This window comes from Festucalex cinctus, chromosome 6 (genome assembly GCF_051991245.1).
Source record: "Festucalex cinctus isolate MCC-2025b chromosome 6, RoL_Fcin_1.0, whole genome shotgun sequence".
Lineage (NCBI taxonomy): Eukaryota > Metazoa > Chordata > Actinopteri > Syngnathiformes > Syngnathidae > Festucalex > Festucalex cinctus.
The window spans coordinates 21,437,296-21,454,572 of NC_135416.1; the positions used below are offsets into that span (position 1 = coordinate 21,437,296).

Sequence of the window (17,277 nt, forward strand, 5' to 3'; positions counted from 1 at the left end):
CATTTATTGTGCGCGTGGGTGTTATCATCAGGACTGATGTCTGCAGAGATGAAGCGTAAACACAAAGTAAAGCTTTGTTTACTCTCTACTTGGCTCTTTTTCATAGATTCTCCATTAGGGTTGGTTGTGATCATCTACCAAGTGTTTCATCATGAGGGAGGTTTTATGCAAACAACTGGCTTTGGTTTGTTACTCTCTAAAGTTGTACAGCGTCAATACTTAGCCAACAGCCCCATGCTGAGATGTAAACAGAGGAGACCCTCTTTCTTCTCCGTTGTTGTTATTTATTAGCACATTTTATTCCGGCCACTCCCTTGCTTCTCTCTCCATGATCTTTTTGCGCAAAAAAGTCAACATTATGGGACCAATAAAAGTTTAGGATGAGAAAAATACTCACACACTTGTTTCCAATGAGCCCCACATTCTATTCTTTTATCAACTTTAATCAGTTGCAAATGGTGATGCTATCAGGTACTCTTAAAACATTTTTGCATTATTTGTGGCAGAATGTAACAAGAGGAGACTCGGATGTTTTGGATGGTTAGCCATGTACAGGACTGGACTGGCACAATTCCATTGGCACAATACCTGACCGCACTTGGCTACCACGTAGCCCTAACCACTGATGGTTATTGGTTCAGTTTGATCTCTATATTGTATATGGATGAATGGGCTGGTCCTTCTAAATTGTGGGCCGGTCTCTCTGGGTAAAATGGAGGCAAATAATAATTGAATAGCATCACATCGGCCCTAAAGGACACTAGCCCACCGGGCATCTGCCCTGTATGCCAGATGGCCAGTCCAGCCTTGGCCATGTAGCACCCTAAGTTGTACTTGTAATAATTCCAGGTAAATATAATAAAATTTGCACTTAACTTGATCAAAAATGAAATAAAACCCTTTGCAGTAATTAGTGTTAAACCAACTTTCTGTAGTTAATCTACATAAGCTCCGCCCACTTGATTATAACTGCTCTGCTGCACAGACTTCCAAAGATATATAATTATATAATACATAAAATATTGCAATAAGGTATTACATTAACATTGGTCAAATTATTACATCATTAGGTTTTATTACATTTTCAGGAAATGATAACATTATAGGGTGCTACCAGCCACGTCTCTGATTCTGCTACTAGCGAAGAAGACAAGCAAGCTCGACCAATCCCATGGAGTCTCTACAAACATCTGTAACCATCCATCCTGCAGATGTTGAAATGCATCATCCTGGATTAAAGATGTGAGCTGGCTCAGTGACCAAGAATCAAAGGAGGCAACATTTGTTCCAAACTGCTGTAAACATCTTCTGATTTTCTTTATTCTGAAGTGATTGTTTTATTATTTTGAAGAGAGACTGCTCGATGAAAGCAATACTGTTGTGTGCAGGGTTGGATCCCAAAGCGCAGACACAAATAAGGTTTTAACTATTTATTCATATAACTTGACGAAATGAAAAACGAGAATGCATCGAGAATCACGACACGCCAAGCCCCCCTTGGGCTGCGGAGAAGCACAGAGGAACAGTGAGTAATAATCTGGCAACACACATATTTCTCAGACAGCTTATATAGACACTGAATGGATCTCATTGGTTGTGGGTAGACATGTGGGTACCAGTACTGACATGGAATTATCTGATTGGCTGTTGACCTAGTAACGCGATTAAAGATTCTTGACATCATATAACATCACATAGCCTCAAACCAGTCGAAACTTGATGCTGGTTACATCAGTACAAAACAGTCACTTGACCTCAACTTAACAGGTCATGGACTCAAACTTAACCCAGGCGTTAACCAAGACATGAGACAAGACCCAAACATTACTCCTGCATGACCCGAGATATGACAAATAGGATGAACAATCGTGATAATCATCTTGCGGTGCAGACCTATTGGAAAGCAAGATGATAACAGTATGTGTGGAAAACATACACAGTAATGTTCATAAGTATTTGGACTGTTTTGATAAATTTGCCTCCATGAATGTCACCAAATTCTGACTTACCTCCCTGGAGATGCGTTTCTATATGCTTTCCAAAGCCATCATCATTTATTTACCCAACTGTAAATACTTAATTGGCGCGAGTGCTCGACTACCTTAAAGAAAACAAATACCGCTATCAGATCCACACAGTCGTGCTCATTCATTGAACACAATGCTCCAGTTTGTTCCTTCCAAGTTGCATAGTGCAGATTTACAGTAAGACAGCAACACCGAAGGAGATTTGTGGTTCAAGGTCTGTTTGGCTCCAGGCAGAAAAGTTTCACGCTCTGTGAGGTAAAATCAACTTTTTTTTTTTTTTTTTTTTTTTTTTTTGTGAGGGTTGACGTATCAAAGCTGTGCTCTCTTGGAGAGAATATTGTTTCATCGGCGTCTTGGAGAATGCTAAACAAGCGCAGGCTGTGTCCATGTTTGTAGCAGATGTCTCCATGTGGTTGCATCAGATTGAGAGGCCGCACCCATATTAAATTCGGTGTTCTGATGCACTCCCTCACATCTTTTAACATTCAAAAAGTTCAAGTGTGCAGATCAGACCTTTGATTCCTTCAATACTAACAATTTATGGCTATAATCATCATGTCATCTTTGAAGAAAATGTTTTTAGTCCAATAAGCTAAATATGAAGGAATGGCATTGGAGGGCCCCAGTTGAAGATCTGTTTCTATCTCCTTGCCATTAATTAAGAACACCACCATGGATACAAAATACATTCCATATATGAAATGTGCAGCAAGTCAGGAAGCAGGTGAGAGTCATTAACTCATTCACTCCCAGCCATTTTCACAGAAGCAATCCCGTTCGCTCCCGACTTTTTTTTTTTTTTTTTTACTGGATTTTGACTGATTTTGCAAGTCCCACAGAATATTATGTTCTATTGCTATAAAAACATGGAACCTATCAAAAAAAGATTAAAGTCTCTTCTTTCATCAGGAAAAAAAAAAGTATATTTATATCTTTTTCTGCAGCAATTAGAATTAGAATATAGCTAAGTTTAATCAATTTTCACAAATCTATTTTGAATTGTGAGTAATTTAGCTTTTTTTCAACATGGCCCTGGTTGATTTCCTTTGCTCTGCTGCCACCTGCTGGCTGTTTGGGTAATAACTACTATTTCTGCAACCGTTCTTTGCAGTTGAGAGGCTGCATCAAAGCCTTCTGTATGCTCTAGTATAAAAAAAACAAAAAACAAAAAAAAACGTATACATACGTCTTTGGGACACTTAAACCATAAAAAAAACATATTTATACGTTTTTGGTAGCAAATGAGTTAATTGTGGACCAACTTGCACTCACAGTTGCATCAAAACTGGTTTAATCACTGATAGTTTGTAGGAACATAAACCATGTAAAAGATTATTTAACATTACACTTATTCATTGTTATCATGATGTGGCCAAACAAATAAAACTTATATGATACATATCCATTAGTCTAATAAAGCCTATTTATTCTAAATAGGCTTAAAATAATCCTCGGGTTTATGTATTTAGTATTAGTCAAGGATTTTTATTTTTATTTTATTTTTTACGTTTTTTGAGATGTGTGCATTAGTTTCATCCCAAAAACATATATATATATATAAAAAAAAAAAGTTTTTCACATAGCAGTATCGTGTATAGATAATCTGATTATTGTGCAATTCAAAAATATACTTTATGCATTTTAAATAAATACTCTCATTAATTTAGAGTAATTATACTTTATTAAACACTAAAGGCATAAACCTGAGGATTATGCATTTCAAATAAATAGGCTTTATTAGACTAATGAATATGTATCATATAACTTTTATTTGGTATGTTTGTGTTATAATTATCTAAAAAAAAAAAAAAGTACATGAGAATTTGTCGTGTAAAAAAATTACATAAATTTTAAATCAGCCTTGAAATATTTGTGAGAGAGTACCCACAAAAACAATATTTTTTTTTCCCCCAGCAAGGAGTTGAACTTGTCTGAACTTTGAATAAAGATTAACCCCCAAAAATGATGGAAAGGTGCGTGCGTGTCGTAAATCTCCGCCCGTGAATCAATTTGTCCAACAGTGATGTACCAGTCTCGGTCTATGTCGTTGCTCCGAGCAGTCAGTTGAAATGGAAGAAGTCGATTCCTTCTTTCAGCTGTAATGAGTTGAGGTTTTCCTCTAGATCGCCACCTGTCATGTCCTAAACACATCAGAAACATTGCGGTTGCGGGAAAAATAATTAGCGAGCACAAAATAAAGACAAAGCTAAGTGTTTCTACAAAATCTCATTTGACGTATTACAGTATTTTTTCTCATAGTAAAACGATGCTTTTCTACATCTATTTCCTTTCTTCAGAGATCTCATTGGAGTTTTTAAACGCACAAAAAACACCCACATCAAAAAGCTTATGACTTGTAATCAAGTTTAACTTTGGCTTGTGAGCACAGTTCATTCTATTGTTGCTTTGAGCAATGTGGCATTTGGCTGCTAAAATTGGGATCGAGTCCAGGTGTTTTTCAAAGAAAATTACAGACTCCACGCCTAATTCCTATAATTGACCAATTAGTAAGGCCTGCTGATGGAGGTCAGTGTAGATTTGATGTCTGAATCAGAGTGATAAGGATGCTATTTGACAGTTGGCAGCCTGAAAAAAAACAAAAAAAAACAAAAAAACAAAACAAAACACATCTGTGCATATTACAAGCCACTGCTAAATTTTTTTATAAAAAACTGAATTTTTAGATTTTGACAACAATTTTCAACGAGCAGATCTGTTGCTGTTTACACAAGCGCCATGTGTTCAAAGATCAGGCCGCTGTCTCCAGCCATTTCCTGCAGGCCTCCCGTGCGCTACGTCCTGTGCCGGGCACACGTCCTCGCTCATTATGTCGTTAACTCAAATTGCAGAGCAGCAAACACGCGAAAACACTTTCAGCTCACCAGCTTGACGCAGATGATAAAAGGGGGCGACGCATCTTTGTAGTGCAGGATGGGGATTTTTGGCTTGGGTCGCTCCTAAACGGAGCGCATCAAAAGAGAAATCAACGGGAGCTGGAGATGCACAGATATGAATGAAGTGTTTTGTGATTCTCACCTTGGAGTCCTCATATGTGTAAAAACCCTTATCGATCTTGTTCTTGTCCACATCACAGAAAGCTTTGACCTTAAAAACAATAACATCAGTCATGAATACAGTACTGGAGTGTGAAAATGTTTCAGAGTTGATTTCAGACTCCAAAGTATATTTTTACAACTGTCGGATTTAAATGGAGGTCAATGTTGGAGATGTTTGACATTTCGTGTTAAACTAACTCTCCAGAGAGTTCTTCAAAGTAAGCTCCGCCCAACTGATTAGAACTGCTCTGCCACGCTGCCATAAAGACTTTTGGGAGTGTTACTGTTCACGTTTTATTGTTGAAGCTGCACTTTGTAACAATTTGCCCAAAAATATCTTTACAATAGCCTTTTTATTTGACCATTTATGACTGAAACATTTTTTAATTACCGGGAGTAGATTAACACCTCAGCTGTTCATAATAGGAATTTCTGCAGTTTTTAGATTGGACTCGGGTTCGAATTTCCCCATGTCTGCAGATGTGAGTGTCATGTGCGTGTTGTGTACGTTAAGGAGGGAAAATGCAGTTTCATTTTTCGGCCACATGTGGCAGTAGCGATTTGAAATTCAATTTTCGGTCAGTAGCTTTAAACAATCAAAGATGTGTTCACTTACAATCAGAGTTTTTAGTGTTATAGTAACAAGGCGACGTTATTTTTGAAAAGAGAAAGCTAATGTAAAGGTAATTCTAGCTAAATTGTGCAATCAGTGTTCTTGCAATTAATACAAAAAAATAGAGCTGTCACATGACTACATTTTTTAAGCAGATTAATCACATCTGAGAATATTTATTAGATTTTTTTTTTGCCCGCCAAATTTAAAGTGCCCCTGCTATGTGTTAATTCTCTCGACATTTAATGTTATGAGGATGTCGTCAACATTTTTTGATCCACTGCACACGCTATCATCCTCCTGTGTTTCTAATCAGTTAATTGCTTGCATAATTTCAAATGGAAAAAAAAAGTTTGACATGAACAAATATTCTGAATGTCATACGCAAACATTTATTAAATGCTTTACTTCAATGCATGTAGTTATGTTTATTTCTCAAACACAACCTGTGCTACCATCAGCTAAAGGATCATTTGCGGTCAAAATGAATAGTGCGATTAATCTGCGTTGATACATGATTAGTGCGATAATTTTTTGTAATTAATTAATTAGTTAATGCTTTAACTCTGACAGCACTAAAGAATACAACCATTTGAATTCTTTTCACACTTCTGGGAAACACCCACAGTATTATTAAGTAACTCTGGCACAGTGTAAAAATGATTCACTATTTAGAATGTGTTAGTTCAACTCTGTAGTATTGAAGCGTATTGCATTCACTTGAAAAAAAAAAAATCTCTTGTTTTTATGACAAATTTTTTTGGGAGCTTTGTTTTTTTTTTGAGTTTTTTTTTTTTTAATTAATTTTTCTGTTTTTCTGAATATGTTTTACTGAATATTTTTTTTCTGTCATAAAAAACACTGGCGTGTATGGACTATCGGCTATCCAGCCATATATACAGGTTAGTGGTCTGCAACAAGTCATTTGGAGTTCAGAGGTAAAAAACAAAAAACAAAAAAACTCTTAAAAACAGAAGTTGGTGCTCTGTTTTTTGGAGTAATTTTGTTTTTCTGTTTTTCTGAATATTTTTTTATTTTTTATTTTTATGACAGAAAAAAAAAATCAGAAAAACAGAAAAAAATACTCAAAAAAACGAAGCTCCCCCAAAAAATGTGTCAGAAAAACAGGAGTTTTTTTTTTTTTTTTCCCCCAAGTCAATGCAATACGCTTCTGTACTCTAGTGTGGAGTTAGATAAACTTGGAGAAAAAATGTTGAAATTGAGTCTGTGGTCTGTGAGTTACTCTAACACTTGACTTCTTGCCGTACGTAACTCCATCCATCCATCCATCCATCCATCCATCCATCCATCCATCCATCATCACACAGTATACTGTGTGATGGATACTTACTTTCTTCTGATTGACGGCGTTGAGGCAACGGTACAGCTTACGGCCCTGTTTCCCAGCATTCCATATGGTGAAGCTCTCCCATTGGCGAAGGACTCTTTCCTGAAGGAATCCAACTCGCAGGGTCCAAATGGTTTCCCTGACAACGGACGCATATGGTCAAGCTACGTATATACATACGTGTCCCTTTAACCCGCCTCATCAACGCGTTCACATATTTCACATAACAGACGCAGAATCACGTTCATAAATTCACACATCCTCATGTGTTAGACTATCTTCTCAGTACGCCTTTGACACCATCTCAGGTTTTTTAGAATGCACTTGCCACCTCGCAAACTCTATAATTACTTTACGTGTGCGAGGCTGTGGAAGACGATGGTTTCACAGGGTGTCAAGAGGTTGGGTGCAAAGTAGGCGAGCTTGAAATAGGCTTCCCGAAATAAGACGGATAATAGATGATGACAGAGAGGAGGGTTGGTAAAGGTCTGTGTACGCGAGATATCAAGAGATGCACAGGAAGAAAAGTGAAAGAAGGGACGGAGAGAAGTTTGACATTCCAGAACGCATACATGTATTGCATGTACAGTACGTGTTGAGTTGAGGGATGCCAGTTGGCAGCTGTGAATAGGTGGAGGATCAACAGTATGTCTAAGTACATGCGCTTGAGCACGAGATGAGCGGAGGAGGGGGTGCACGGTGAAACTGACTCTTTCACCGAGTGTGTGGCGGCCTTCTCGTGGTAACGGTACACCAGCAAGCAGTGGTCAACTCTGGTCACGAGTCCTCCTTGGCGAAGACTCTGGTAAAAGAACATCAAGTCCTCAGGGACTCCCTGGGTGGAAGTGAAGAAGATGATAACTAGTTAAATCCTGCAAAATCTTGATTGAATGTCTAACACCCATACCCTAGGTTTCATCTTACTTAATTAATTGCTGTGGATAGGCAAGATGATCTGGAGTGAAAATGTCAAGGTGTCTTACCTTGCCCTCCTCGGCGAAACATCCAACAGTTGAGAACCACTCTCGTGAGCAGAACCATGTCGGCATGATGACTGTTGGTCCGTGTGAAGTGTATACCTAAGGTGCAAAAAAACCCATCTTAGCATCAACATCAAACACCAGGACAAACAGCTCTTTCAGGGGTCAGCAACTTTTTACTGTCAAAAGAGCCATTTTAGGTCAAATAAATAACAAATAATTAGTCTGGACCCGCAAAACCTTTGAACATTGTGATGCACAAAACAGTATGGACATATTAGGGTAATTTTCTGCCTCTCGTCCTCCTTTTTTGGACAATTTTTTTTTTTACTGCCTTTTTGCTATCAATTTCCAGACATTTTTGACAATTTTGTGGACAATTTATGGCAATTTTTATTTTTGGACATTTTATGGTTACTGTTTGAATGTCTTCTTTTCTGCCCTTTTAAAAATAAATATTACCAAGCAGCAATAAATATTATCAAGCAGTAACACCATCCACATGAATAATAACTGAGCAGTGAGTAACCTTAAAAAGTCCCAACAGTACAAGTTATATGCAGAGGTCAATTTCCAACCTTGCTAAAAGTGTGCTCCCGAGCAACATGCTTTCTGACATGCACAAGAGAAACACCGATTAAGGCCTTTGTTTTGGCTTCTTCTTCTCTTTGGCTGCATCTCCTTAAACACCAGGACCCCATTATGAGTTGTTTATTTATATCTTGACAGATAAATGCTCTCCAAGCCCTCCTTATTCTTCTTTCCATCTTTGCGTCCTTTGGGTGTCCTGTGACAGTTGTCGCCTTTAGCATGTGGGGGTGATTTCAGGTTAATCTCGTTTTTGCTCAATCGCCTCACTATATTTCGCAAGATGTGTCAATGTGTGCACTTAACATTTATGTGCGCATAATTTCATGGCTCAAACGATCACAGATGAAAAACATTGCGAAAACCTCAGAGTCAGCTGCATCCACCTACATACATGTGGCTCCTCTGTTGCAATATTTCAACATGTTGCAGATGTAAGTTAAGGCCAAATGTATGAATCGGGCGAATAAGAATGTGGGGAAAGCATGAGAAAAGTCAGAGGATGTGACTAGTGAGCAGGGTTGGGAAGTTTATTGATAACCATACCTAATGTCCTGCAGATGAACACTCAAGAGTCCTGCTCTGGATCAAGTTAAGCAAGCACCACCCAGAGTAAATCTCTGGTTTACATCTACCTAGGCTCTGCTTCTCGATCTGGCAAGTGGAGGCGAAGACGCAGAATGTGGAGAAAGAGAAGTACAAGGAAAATGGGCGGTTTGAAAGCTACAGAATGGAGGAATGACCACATTCTCTTGAAATGTAATATCATATGAATATCCTTGAATGCCTGGTAAGGTATTATGCAGACCGCGTGTGTGTGTTTGAGTGAGAGAGACTTGTTGCCTTGGTGACAGTGTTTTGCTCAGACAGCAACAGCAGTTCCAATGCTACATTCCACTGCTACATAAATTGAAAAATAGTATACGCAATGTTTATTCCTGCTAAATTTATTTGTCAGCTGTTAGGGGTAGTTTTTTTTTTTTCTTTTTCGTTTTTTTTTTAACTCTATTGACAGTCTATGTTTATTGTTAGTTATTATTATTTATTGAGAGAGTGAATTGTTATTTTTTATTTTATTTATTATTATTATTATTATTATTATTATTATTATTATTATTATTATTAATTTAATCTCTGGTGTAATAACCTTATTTATTGATTGATTGAATTATTTTTTATTTTCTTCTGTTCTTACTGCTGCTGGATATGTAAATTTCCCAGAGGGAGCCATACCAAAGGGATCAATAAAGTCAAGTCTAAGTCTAAGTCTAAGTCTCTAAATGTATTTACAATATCAGCATCTTTCTTTTACGTAATATGCAACCATCCCTTCTCAAAGTGGTCGTCAATAATCATAAAACTTTATCTGTCTATTTTCTATTCATGCTCATTTAGGTGTGGAACTAGAGCTGATGACAGTTTTACCTTAGGCGACTTAATTGCCAGTCAATCACAGGACACATTGAGGCAAATCATTCATTCTGAAACTCATTGAGTGGAAAGTGGTCATGAAAGTCAAGTCAGTGAACCACTAAACTAGCAATGACCCATATTGTCCTAGAACATGGATGATATCCAACCTTACGAAACTGGTTTCCCCATGAAATACTTCACTTCTAATCAGTGAGGGGATTGGTTGTCTCCTACAGTTTTGTTCTATAATTGGCTGACTGCGCGTGCTCCTCACTCGTCAAGCGAAATACACACCATCTGGATTAAACTTCAGTATTTTGGCAATGTGGATGTGAACTATTGCAGCACTATAAGCATACCCAGATGTCCCCTGCAGATGGAAGACAATCTGTCTGCTCAGTAAACTCACAGTGCAGTTTTGTTTGCAAAACTAACAATTCCACAACTCTACTAACATTTTGCACTATTGACAGATGGCAGCGTGAGCAGCTTCCTCTGATGGGACTGAATGACAAAAAGGTCATCGGCGATCCTGGAGCTTCAGCGTCTAGTCCGCTGGCACATTTCCGTGGAAAATGGCCAGGGCCAGGTATGTATCCTGTTTTAGACTGACCTGCCACGTGACCCCTTTGAAAGGCCCATGCAAACAGAGTGTAGCGAGCTCAGAGTGTTTACTTGTGTGAGGAGTTGATCTTGAGTGATTGTGTTGATCCAGCGGGTGTAGCGTTCCGTGGATCCTTCTGGAAGCCGCAGAACTCGACAGCCTATCAACTAAAATGAAAACATACATTTATGAGAAGGTCAACATGGTTTCTTTTCAGACCTTTGAAAACATTTGAAACTATTACAGAATTACTTTCATTGGTACATTGAATACAATAAGCACATGCTCCAGAGGTTGGACCATACATAATCTAAAGCAGGGGTCAGCAACCTTTACTGTCAAAAGATCCCTAGGTCAAATAGATAATAAAAATCTGTCTAGAGCCGCAAAACTTTGAACATTATGATGAATGAAACAAGTTAGTGTTAGTGTAATGTACTGAGGGCCCAAAAGCTCATTAAAGCAGCACCATAACAAAAAAAATATGCAGCATCCAAAACTTTGAGATTCATTTTCTTCTGCCATTCGTCTTCCGTTATTTTATTTTATTTTATTTTTTGTGTGCAATTTTTCAGACTTAGTTTTTCATACATTTTGAGACTTTTATGCATTTCTGTCAGATTTCTGACTTTTTTTTTTTTTTGCAACTTTATGAATATATTATGGTAATTTTCTGCCTATATCGTTCCCTTTTTTTTTTTTTGGCAGTTTTTTATTTTTATTTATTTTTTTACTTTTTTCTGCCTTTCTTGCGATCACTTCTGACAGTCTTTTATTTTTTTGGCCATCTTATGGTAATTTGGGTAATTTCTTCTTTTGTTGTTGGATATTTTATAGTTACTTTTTGAATGGTTTCTTTTCTGCCTTTTTTATAATTAATTTCTGACTTTTTGGGAAATTCCAAACACTTTGATGCTAATTTCCTGCCCTTCTTTTTTATTTTTTGGGGGATATTTATACGGTTACTTTTTGAACTACAGTATTTATTTTCTGCTTTTTTTTTTTTTTTTTTTTTTTTTTATATTTTTTCTGACTTTTTTTTTTTCCAATTTTGTTTACATTACATGGTTTTTGGACATTTTATCGTCACTTTATGGATATGTTTAGGTACTTTTAAAGTACTTTTTGATCTACCTTTTGTCTCTCCTTTTCTGACAACTTATAAATTTGGACTGACATTTTTTGTATATTATTGTTTTTTAATTAAATTTAATTTTATTAAATATGTAAAAATATATATGTATATTTTATGAGCTCCACAGGGACCCACAAACATTATTTTGGCCGATGTTTGAAGGGCCATAATTAGCCGAATTAATTGGCCAGCCATTTAATCAGTTATTCACAACCAGACCACTTGTTTAGTTATAAACTCTTCAATAGCTTTTGCCATAATGTTAACCCAAACTCTACAGTCAATACCAAGCAGATGGGAGAAGCTTGTCAAAACTAAAACTAAAAAAAGAAAGCTATTTTGCATTTTGACACAGAGCTGTCAAATGAAAAAATGGCAGGCGTAACAGAAAGGGACAGGCTGTTTGTGCAGCGCGGCAGGCCTGCTGTATCTGTGCTGTCTCCCTCACTTCCCTCACACACATGACCCCCAACCCCTGACCTGGAGGGCCACGGAAAGCGTCAACACCGGATACTCGCACTGTTCTGCATGCCAACATCATGGCACGCCAACACAGTCGCTCGCATTGTGCTAACATTACTAAGATTTGGATTCCATTCCCTTCCAGCACACTGGTCTGCAAAACACATTAATGCAGACAAAAATGGCGCCTTCTGGCTGAGGGAGCGGTGTGAAGGACAGACAACAGAAGGTGAAAAAAAGGTGGGGCGAGGAAAAGGGAAGGAAGTCAATGATGAAACTCTTACTTACAGTGTTTGAGTGGAGGACAGAAGCCTCAAACTGCAGCCGAACTCGTTGGGGCAACATGATGTCATCCTGCAACATACACACTATCAGTCATTCAGAATACATTTTAAATGTGAGTCAGCATGCAAACATAGCAAGAATGTGGTCTCTGTGACTATGGAGTTTTTTTTAAGATAATGCTTATTATAAATCTTATTAAACTTGATTACCTCAAAGAGAACAAAAACCTAACATGAATGAATCTGAGCAGCTTCCCCCCACCCCATCTCCTCATCTGGAACGGATTTTCTTTGAATGTATGTAATCATGCACGTGGGAGGAAAAGATCACACGTGTAACAACATTTAGCATGTGCTAGATAAAGTCTAAAAGAAACCCTTCTACTTCATCTACTTCCGGATTTCGAAAAAGGACTTGAACTGTGTCGAGCAGAGACGAGTATAAGAGAGCTAATCGGGCAAGTTGTTTTATGAGAATGCAATCGGCCTGTCAGGCACTGCTTTTTGATGGACGCTCCAATGGAAGGAAGAAAATGTGCAGTTTAAAAGCAAAACTAAGTAGGAGCGATGAGGTCAACTTAATTTGATTAGTGACAGAAGGCTCCAGTCCAGATGGCCTTTCCATTACAAGTTTTTCAAGTTGGACCTTAGAAGACAACTGACGTTTTAATAGAACTAACATAAGCTTACGCGCACTTACCGCATCCTGAAAGCACAAGTATTTTCCACAGCTCTGCGCTACTGCCATATTCTTTGCATAGCCCACTGAAAGAAAAATCAACAAAGTTTCTTTAGGTTTCCATTTGGCACTTCCAAATGACATGGTGTGTTGCTACAATGTCAAGGTGGAAGTCATTTTTATTCAAGCAATGCACAAAATGGCGGAGGCGGGACAGAATTGGATAAATAAGACAGAATTTGCATCTAAGATGAGGACCGATCTCTCATTACAACATAACTGACCTCCTCTTGGTTGGTTAGAGTTGTGGCCACTGATCACCACTGAGATGCCCCTTCCCTCCAACCTCTCCCTCCAAGCATCCACCACTTTTCTGGAGTCATCCTAGAGGGCAAAAAAAAAATGGATAGATAGATAAATAGAATGATAGATAGATAGATAGATAGATAGATAGATAGATAGATAGATAGATAGATAGATAGATAGATAGATAGATAGATAGATAGATAGATTCATACATATTTCAACACAAAGCAGATACGTGTGGCTAAATCAAACATACAGTGCTGGCGTCATCAAAAATGGATAGTTCCATAATCCCGGAGAAGTCTTGGTCCAATATTGCTTGCAGACATTCATCTAACCAACAGGAGGCGTTGTACATGGGCATGATGATACTCTGTGACGAACACGATATTGATGCATCAGTAAATTACCATAGAATCCATTCAAATGTGAAATTATGGTCTGCTACTTATTTTGTCAACATTGTTTGGTAGAAAACAAAAAAAAATGGGTTCATTGATTTCTTACTTCAACTACATAAGAAAAAAATGTGGAGGATATAAGTATGTAAAATATTAAATTCTTAAATTTGCAATTTGAAAATGAAAACAAATGTAGTAATGTCGCCTGCAATGCAAGCGCGCTCTCGTGGTGAGTGATACAATTTTTTTTTTCAGGGGTAAATTACTAAGGATGCAACGATAAGTGCGATATTAAAATTGCCACAATAATCATCATCTTCACATCATATTAACTCATTCACTGCCTTTGACAAGTATACTTGTCAATTGTATTTTTTAGAGCGGTGCTAAATGGGGGCGAATCTGAGCATGCTCCACTGTAAATATCAAACTTGGAAACAACTTTACTGATGCCCAACCACCGGTAGATGACATCATTGCCCCATTTTATAGGAAATAAACACAGTTTCAGAGTCCATGGGAGAAATGGCTGTATTTTGGCAAACCTACATTTTTCTGCTGTCAATTATAAAAGAACGGGACGGGGCAAAAAGTAGGGAGTCTATTCTGTTATTTGGTAGATTCGGTTTATATATAATTATTGAATGTAATATCACGTGAGTATTGGAAATGTAAAAATTTTCTATAATGACTGGCAGTGAATGAGTTTTAAAAGCAGCACATCTGTTACAAATGCAGGTTGTTTTCCATTTGTGCAGTTCTAGCACCCTCTGGTGGTATGTGTATTAGTGCAGTTGAATTTTAATTAGGAATGTTTTGGCCAATGCCACAAATCAGTCATACCTCCAAATATTTTTCAAAATTTCTGTATTAAAAAAACAAAACAAAAAAAAAAAACATTTCACCCGCTTCATCTGACCACAAACATTGTAAACTACATAGATCATGCTACCTTGCACAGCTTAGCCAGCACCTAACAGTGACATGTGACATGGCCAAGACTATTTTCTTTGTCACTGCTAATGTACAAAGACATAATAATGTAAATTTTTTCCAATATAAGTTTTTTTTTTTTTTTAACACAATATTGCGAGTTTCTAAAAAGTATCATGAGCATTCTTTATATCGCCAACCTCCCCACAATATTGTGATAACTATTGCATCGTTAGGTTCATATCGTAACATTTATTGTATCACGACATTTGGATATTGGTACATCCCTAGTAAATACATTGGCACGGGTGCTAACGGCTGTTTTGACATGTTAAGAGTATGTTGGAGTGTTCAGCAATGACATGCACACTCTTCACTGGAAACGGGGCCCCACACCGACGATGGTGAACGCCCTACGGGGCCCTATGCACTACTATGCGTATAGGATACGGCAGCCTGGTTATTGGAAAAGTGGTTAAGAATAACACAACTTAAATGTAAAAAGAGTAACCATCACAATCGAAGGTGTTCCCACTCACCACGTCCACTGCACTCTGGCGCTCCTCCTGCCCTTCAGGTGCTGCCTCTGCTCCATTTTCTAAGGTGCGAAGTCGCTTTGGCCGCTTCATACTCGCCTCGAACACTTCGTCTGGACATGCATGCTTACTAGGGCTGTGCGACAAAATTTCACATCTTAATCTTTTTGCCAGATATCTTGATAACATTACTTTGGGTTCGGTGAAAATTAAGCATTTTTTAAAGCATTTTTTTTTTTTAAGGGAAAAGCAAAATATCAATTTAAAAGGATGTGTTAAGTGCAATTTTTAAAATTAGAACTTAGTGACAGTCATCAACTTTAACAAAATTGTCAATAAAAACAATTAAACTCACATTGTGCTGCAAGTGCAACTGTGCTTTCATGATACTGTAAATAACAGTTTTATGCTCCAACATAAGTTGTGTTTGTGTGTGCGTGACGCGTTAATTGCATCACTGTGTCCGTGCATGTGTTGTGTGGCTTGACAGATTAAAATAAAAGTTTGCCACTCACTTGCAAACATTGGGCTTGGGACCATGAGGACTCAGGACTCCCAGGGATGTCAACTGTGCCAGCCTGGATGGAGTTTTGGTGGCTCCCCCTAGAATACGTTGAGTGGTAGGTCTGTGTGATATGAGGTGGAGAATCATATTCCAATATTTTTGCCAGATATCGCAATAACGATATGATATTTCTTCTATGGGTTCAGTAAAAAATAAGCACATTTTTTTTTAAAGAAAAAAAGTAAAACATCAATCAAAAAGGATGTGTAAAGTGCATGTTTATTAGAATTTACCGACATAAAATTGGCAACAATAAAAACACATTCCACTGGAACATGTGGTGTTGCTCTATCTACATTTTGTGCGTGCATGTGTTATGTGCCTTGATTGACTAAAATAAAAGTTTGCCACTCACTTGGGCTTGGGACTGTGATGACTCAGCCATGTGAACTGTATCAGCCTGGATCGAGTATTGGTGGCTCCCCATACAATACGATGCATTGTATCGCTTTTTAAACAGTTGCAGTTAGCGCGCGTTGCGACAGAAATATGACGTTGGCGATAATCATGATTCGCATTCACTTAAGTGGACAGGCGAGTGCACAACGCTCGCGTACATCTTTACCACAAGCTTCGCTATAAAACTATTCACTGGTATATAGTTAAGTACTAATACATTTGCGTACCGTATGTACTGTATCCTACGCTTTGACGCCGTCACACGTCTGTCCCTCGCTGTCCCGGAAGTGGATGCCATGGCTGTGGTTGTCAAGCAGCTGGCACATGTGTGTGTTTTTGCATGGGAAGCACGGCCACAATGTTTTGCAAATTTCACTTCTGATCCGAGGAATATAGCAAAGCGACTGAGAAAAATGGCAATACATTTATATTCATATCTCGATTACCGTACAATTATTCCTTACTACGAGGAATAAACAGACAATTACGGGCTACTGCGAATAGTTTAGGGCCGTCATCACTTGTACTTTAAAACTATGTCACTCACCGAAACACGAAGATGTGTTTATTTTGAATTGTGGCACTCTTCTGGACACTTTTACAAGAGGGGCTCGTTGATATGTGCACTGGGGGAGCCAACTGTGCTATGATTTCCGCAAACAATCAATCTCATTCTCTGATTGGCTAACCTTAGACAAAGGACGAAACCTGATTCGCGATTACTATTGTCAATCATAGTGACGTCACATTGACCGCCCAATCTTATGTGAATGGACTACAAATAATGAAGTAGTAATGTAGCACTTTTCACAAGGAGGACCCCCAAAAATCTTATAGTTATAGATTACGGTCATACATATGGTTAGCCTAATACCACATCATGTGGTATGTGGTATTACGTGTGAACATATGTTTTAAATTGTTGCTACAAAATCAATAAATACCGTA

The 17,277-nt window shown here is 37.9% G+C and overlaps 1 protein-coding gene across 8 annotated transcripts; it reads right to left on the reverse strand.

Annotated features, from left to right (window-relative positions):
* Window positions 1-1,415: 1,415 nt before the first annotated feature.
* On the reverse strand, window positions 1,416-16,978 carry qtgal (queuosine-tRNA galactosyltransferase). 8 transcript variants are annotated; one of them, XM_077525251.1, is made up of 16 exons: window positions 16,877-16,978; window positions 16,557-16,646; window positions 16,286-16,378; window positions 15,881-15,991; window positions 15,369-15,501; window positions 13,752-13,868; window positions 13,474-13,573; window positions 13,211-13,275; window positions 12,515-12,580; window positions 10,701-10,796; window positions 8,028-8,123; window positions 7,755-7,879; window positions 7,048-7,183; window positions 5,064-5,132; window positions 4,910-4,984; window positions 1,416-4,168 (listed from the first exon to the last, which is right to left on the reverse strand). In XM_077525251.1, exons 2-16 carry the CDS (start codon window positions 16,625-16,627, stop codon window positions 4,088-4,090), a joined length of 1,434 nt encoding a protein of 477 aa, XP_077381377.1. In that variant the 5' UTR covers window positions 16,628-16,646; window positions 16,877-16,978; the 3' UTR covers window positions 1,416-4,087. The 8 variants fall into 8 exon arrangements, with proteins under 8 accessions (XP_077381377.1, XP_077381375.1, XP_077381379.1 ...); XM_077525249.1 differs by having other exon boundaries at window positions 16,557-16,733; window positions 16,877-16,961; XM_077525253.1 differs by lacking the exon at window positions 16,286-16,378.
* Between the last annotated feature and the right edge of the window lie 299 nt (window positions 16,979-17,277).

Bases quoted from the DNA above. Each gene is read 5' to 3' on its own strand.
- qtgal (XM_077525251.1), bottom strand. From the start codon at position 16,627: ATGGCATCCACTTCCGGGACAGCGAGGGACAGACGTGTGACGGCGTCA. The intron at 7,880-8,027 runs GTAAGACACCTT...ACTTCCACCCAG, and splicing joins GTTTCGCCGAGGAGGGCAAG to GGAGTCCCTGAGGACTTGAT. The intron at 7,184-7,754 runs GTCAGTTTCACC...GTCCGTTGTCAG, and splicing joins GCCACACACTCGGTGAAAGA to GGAAACCATTTGGACCCTGC.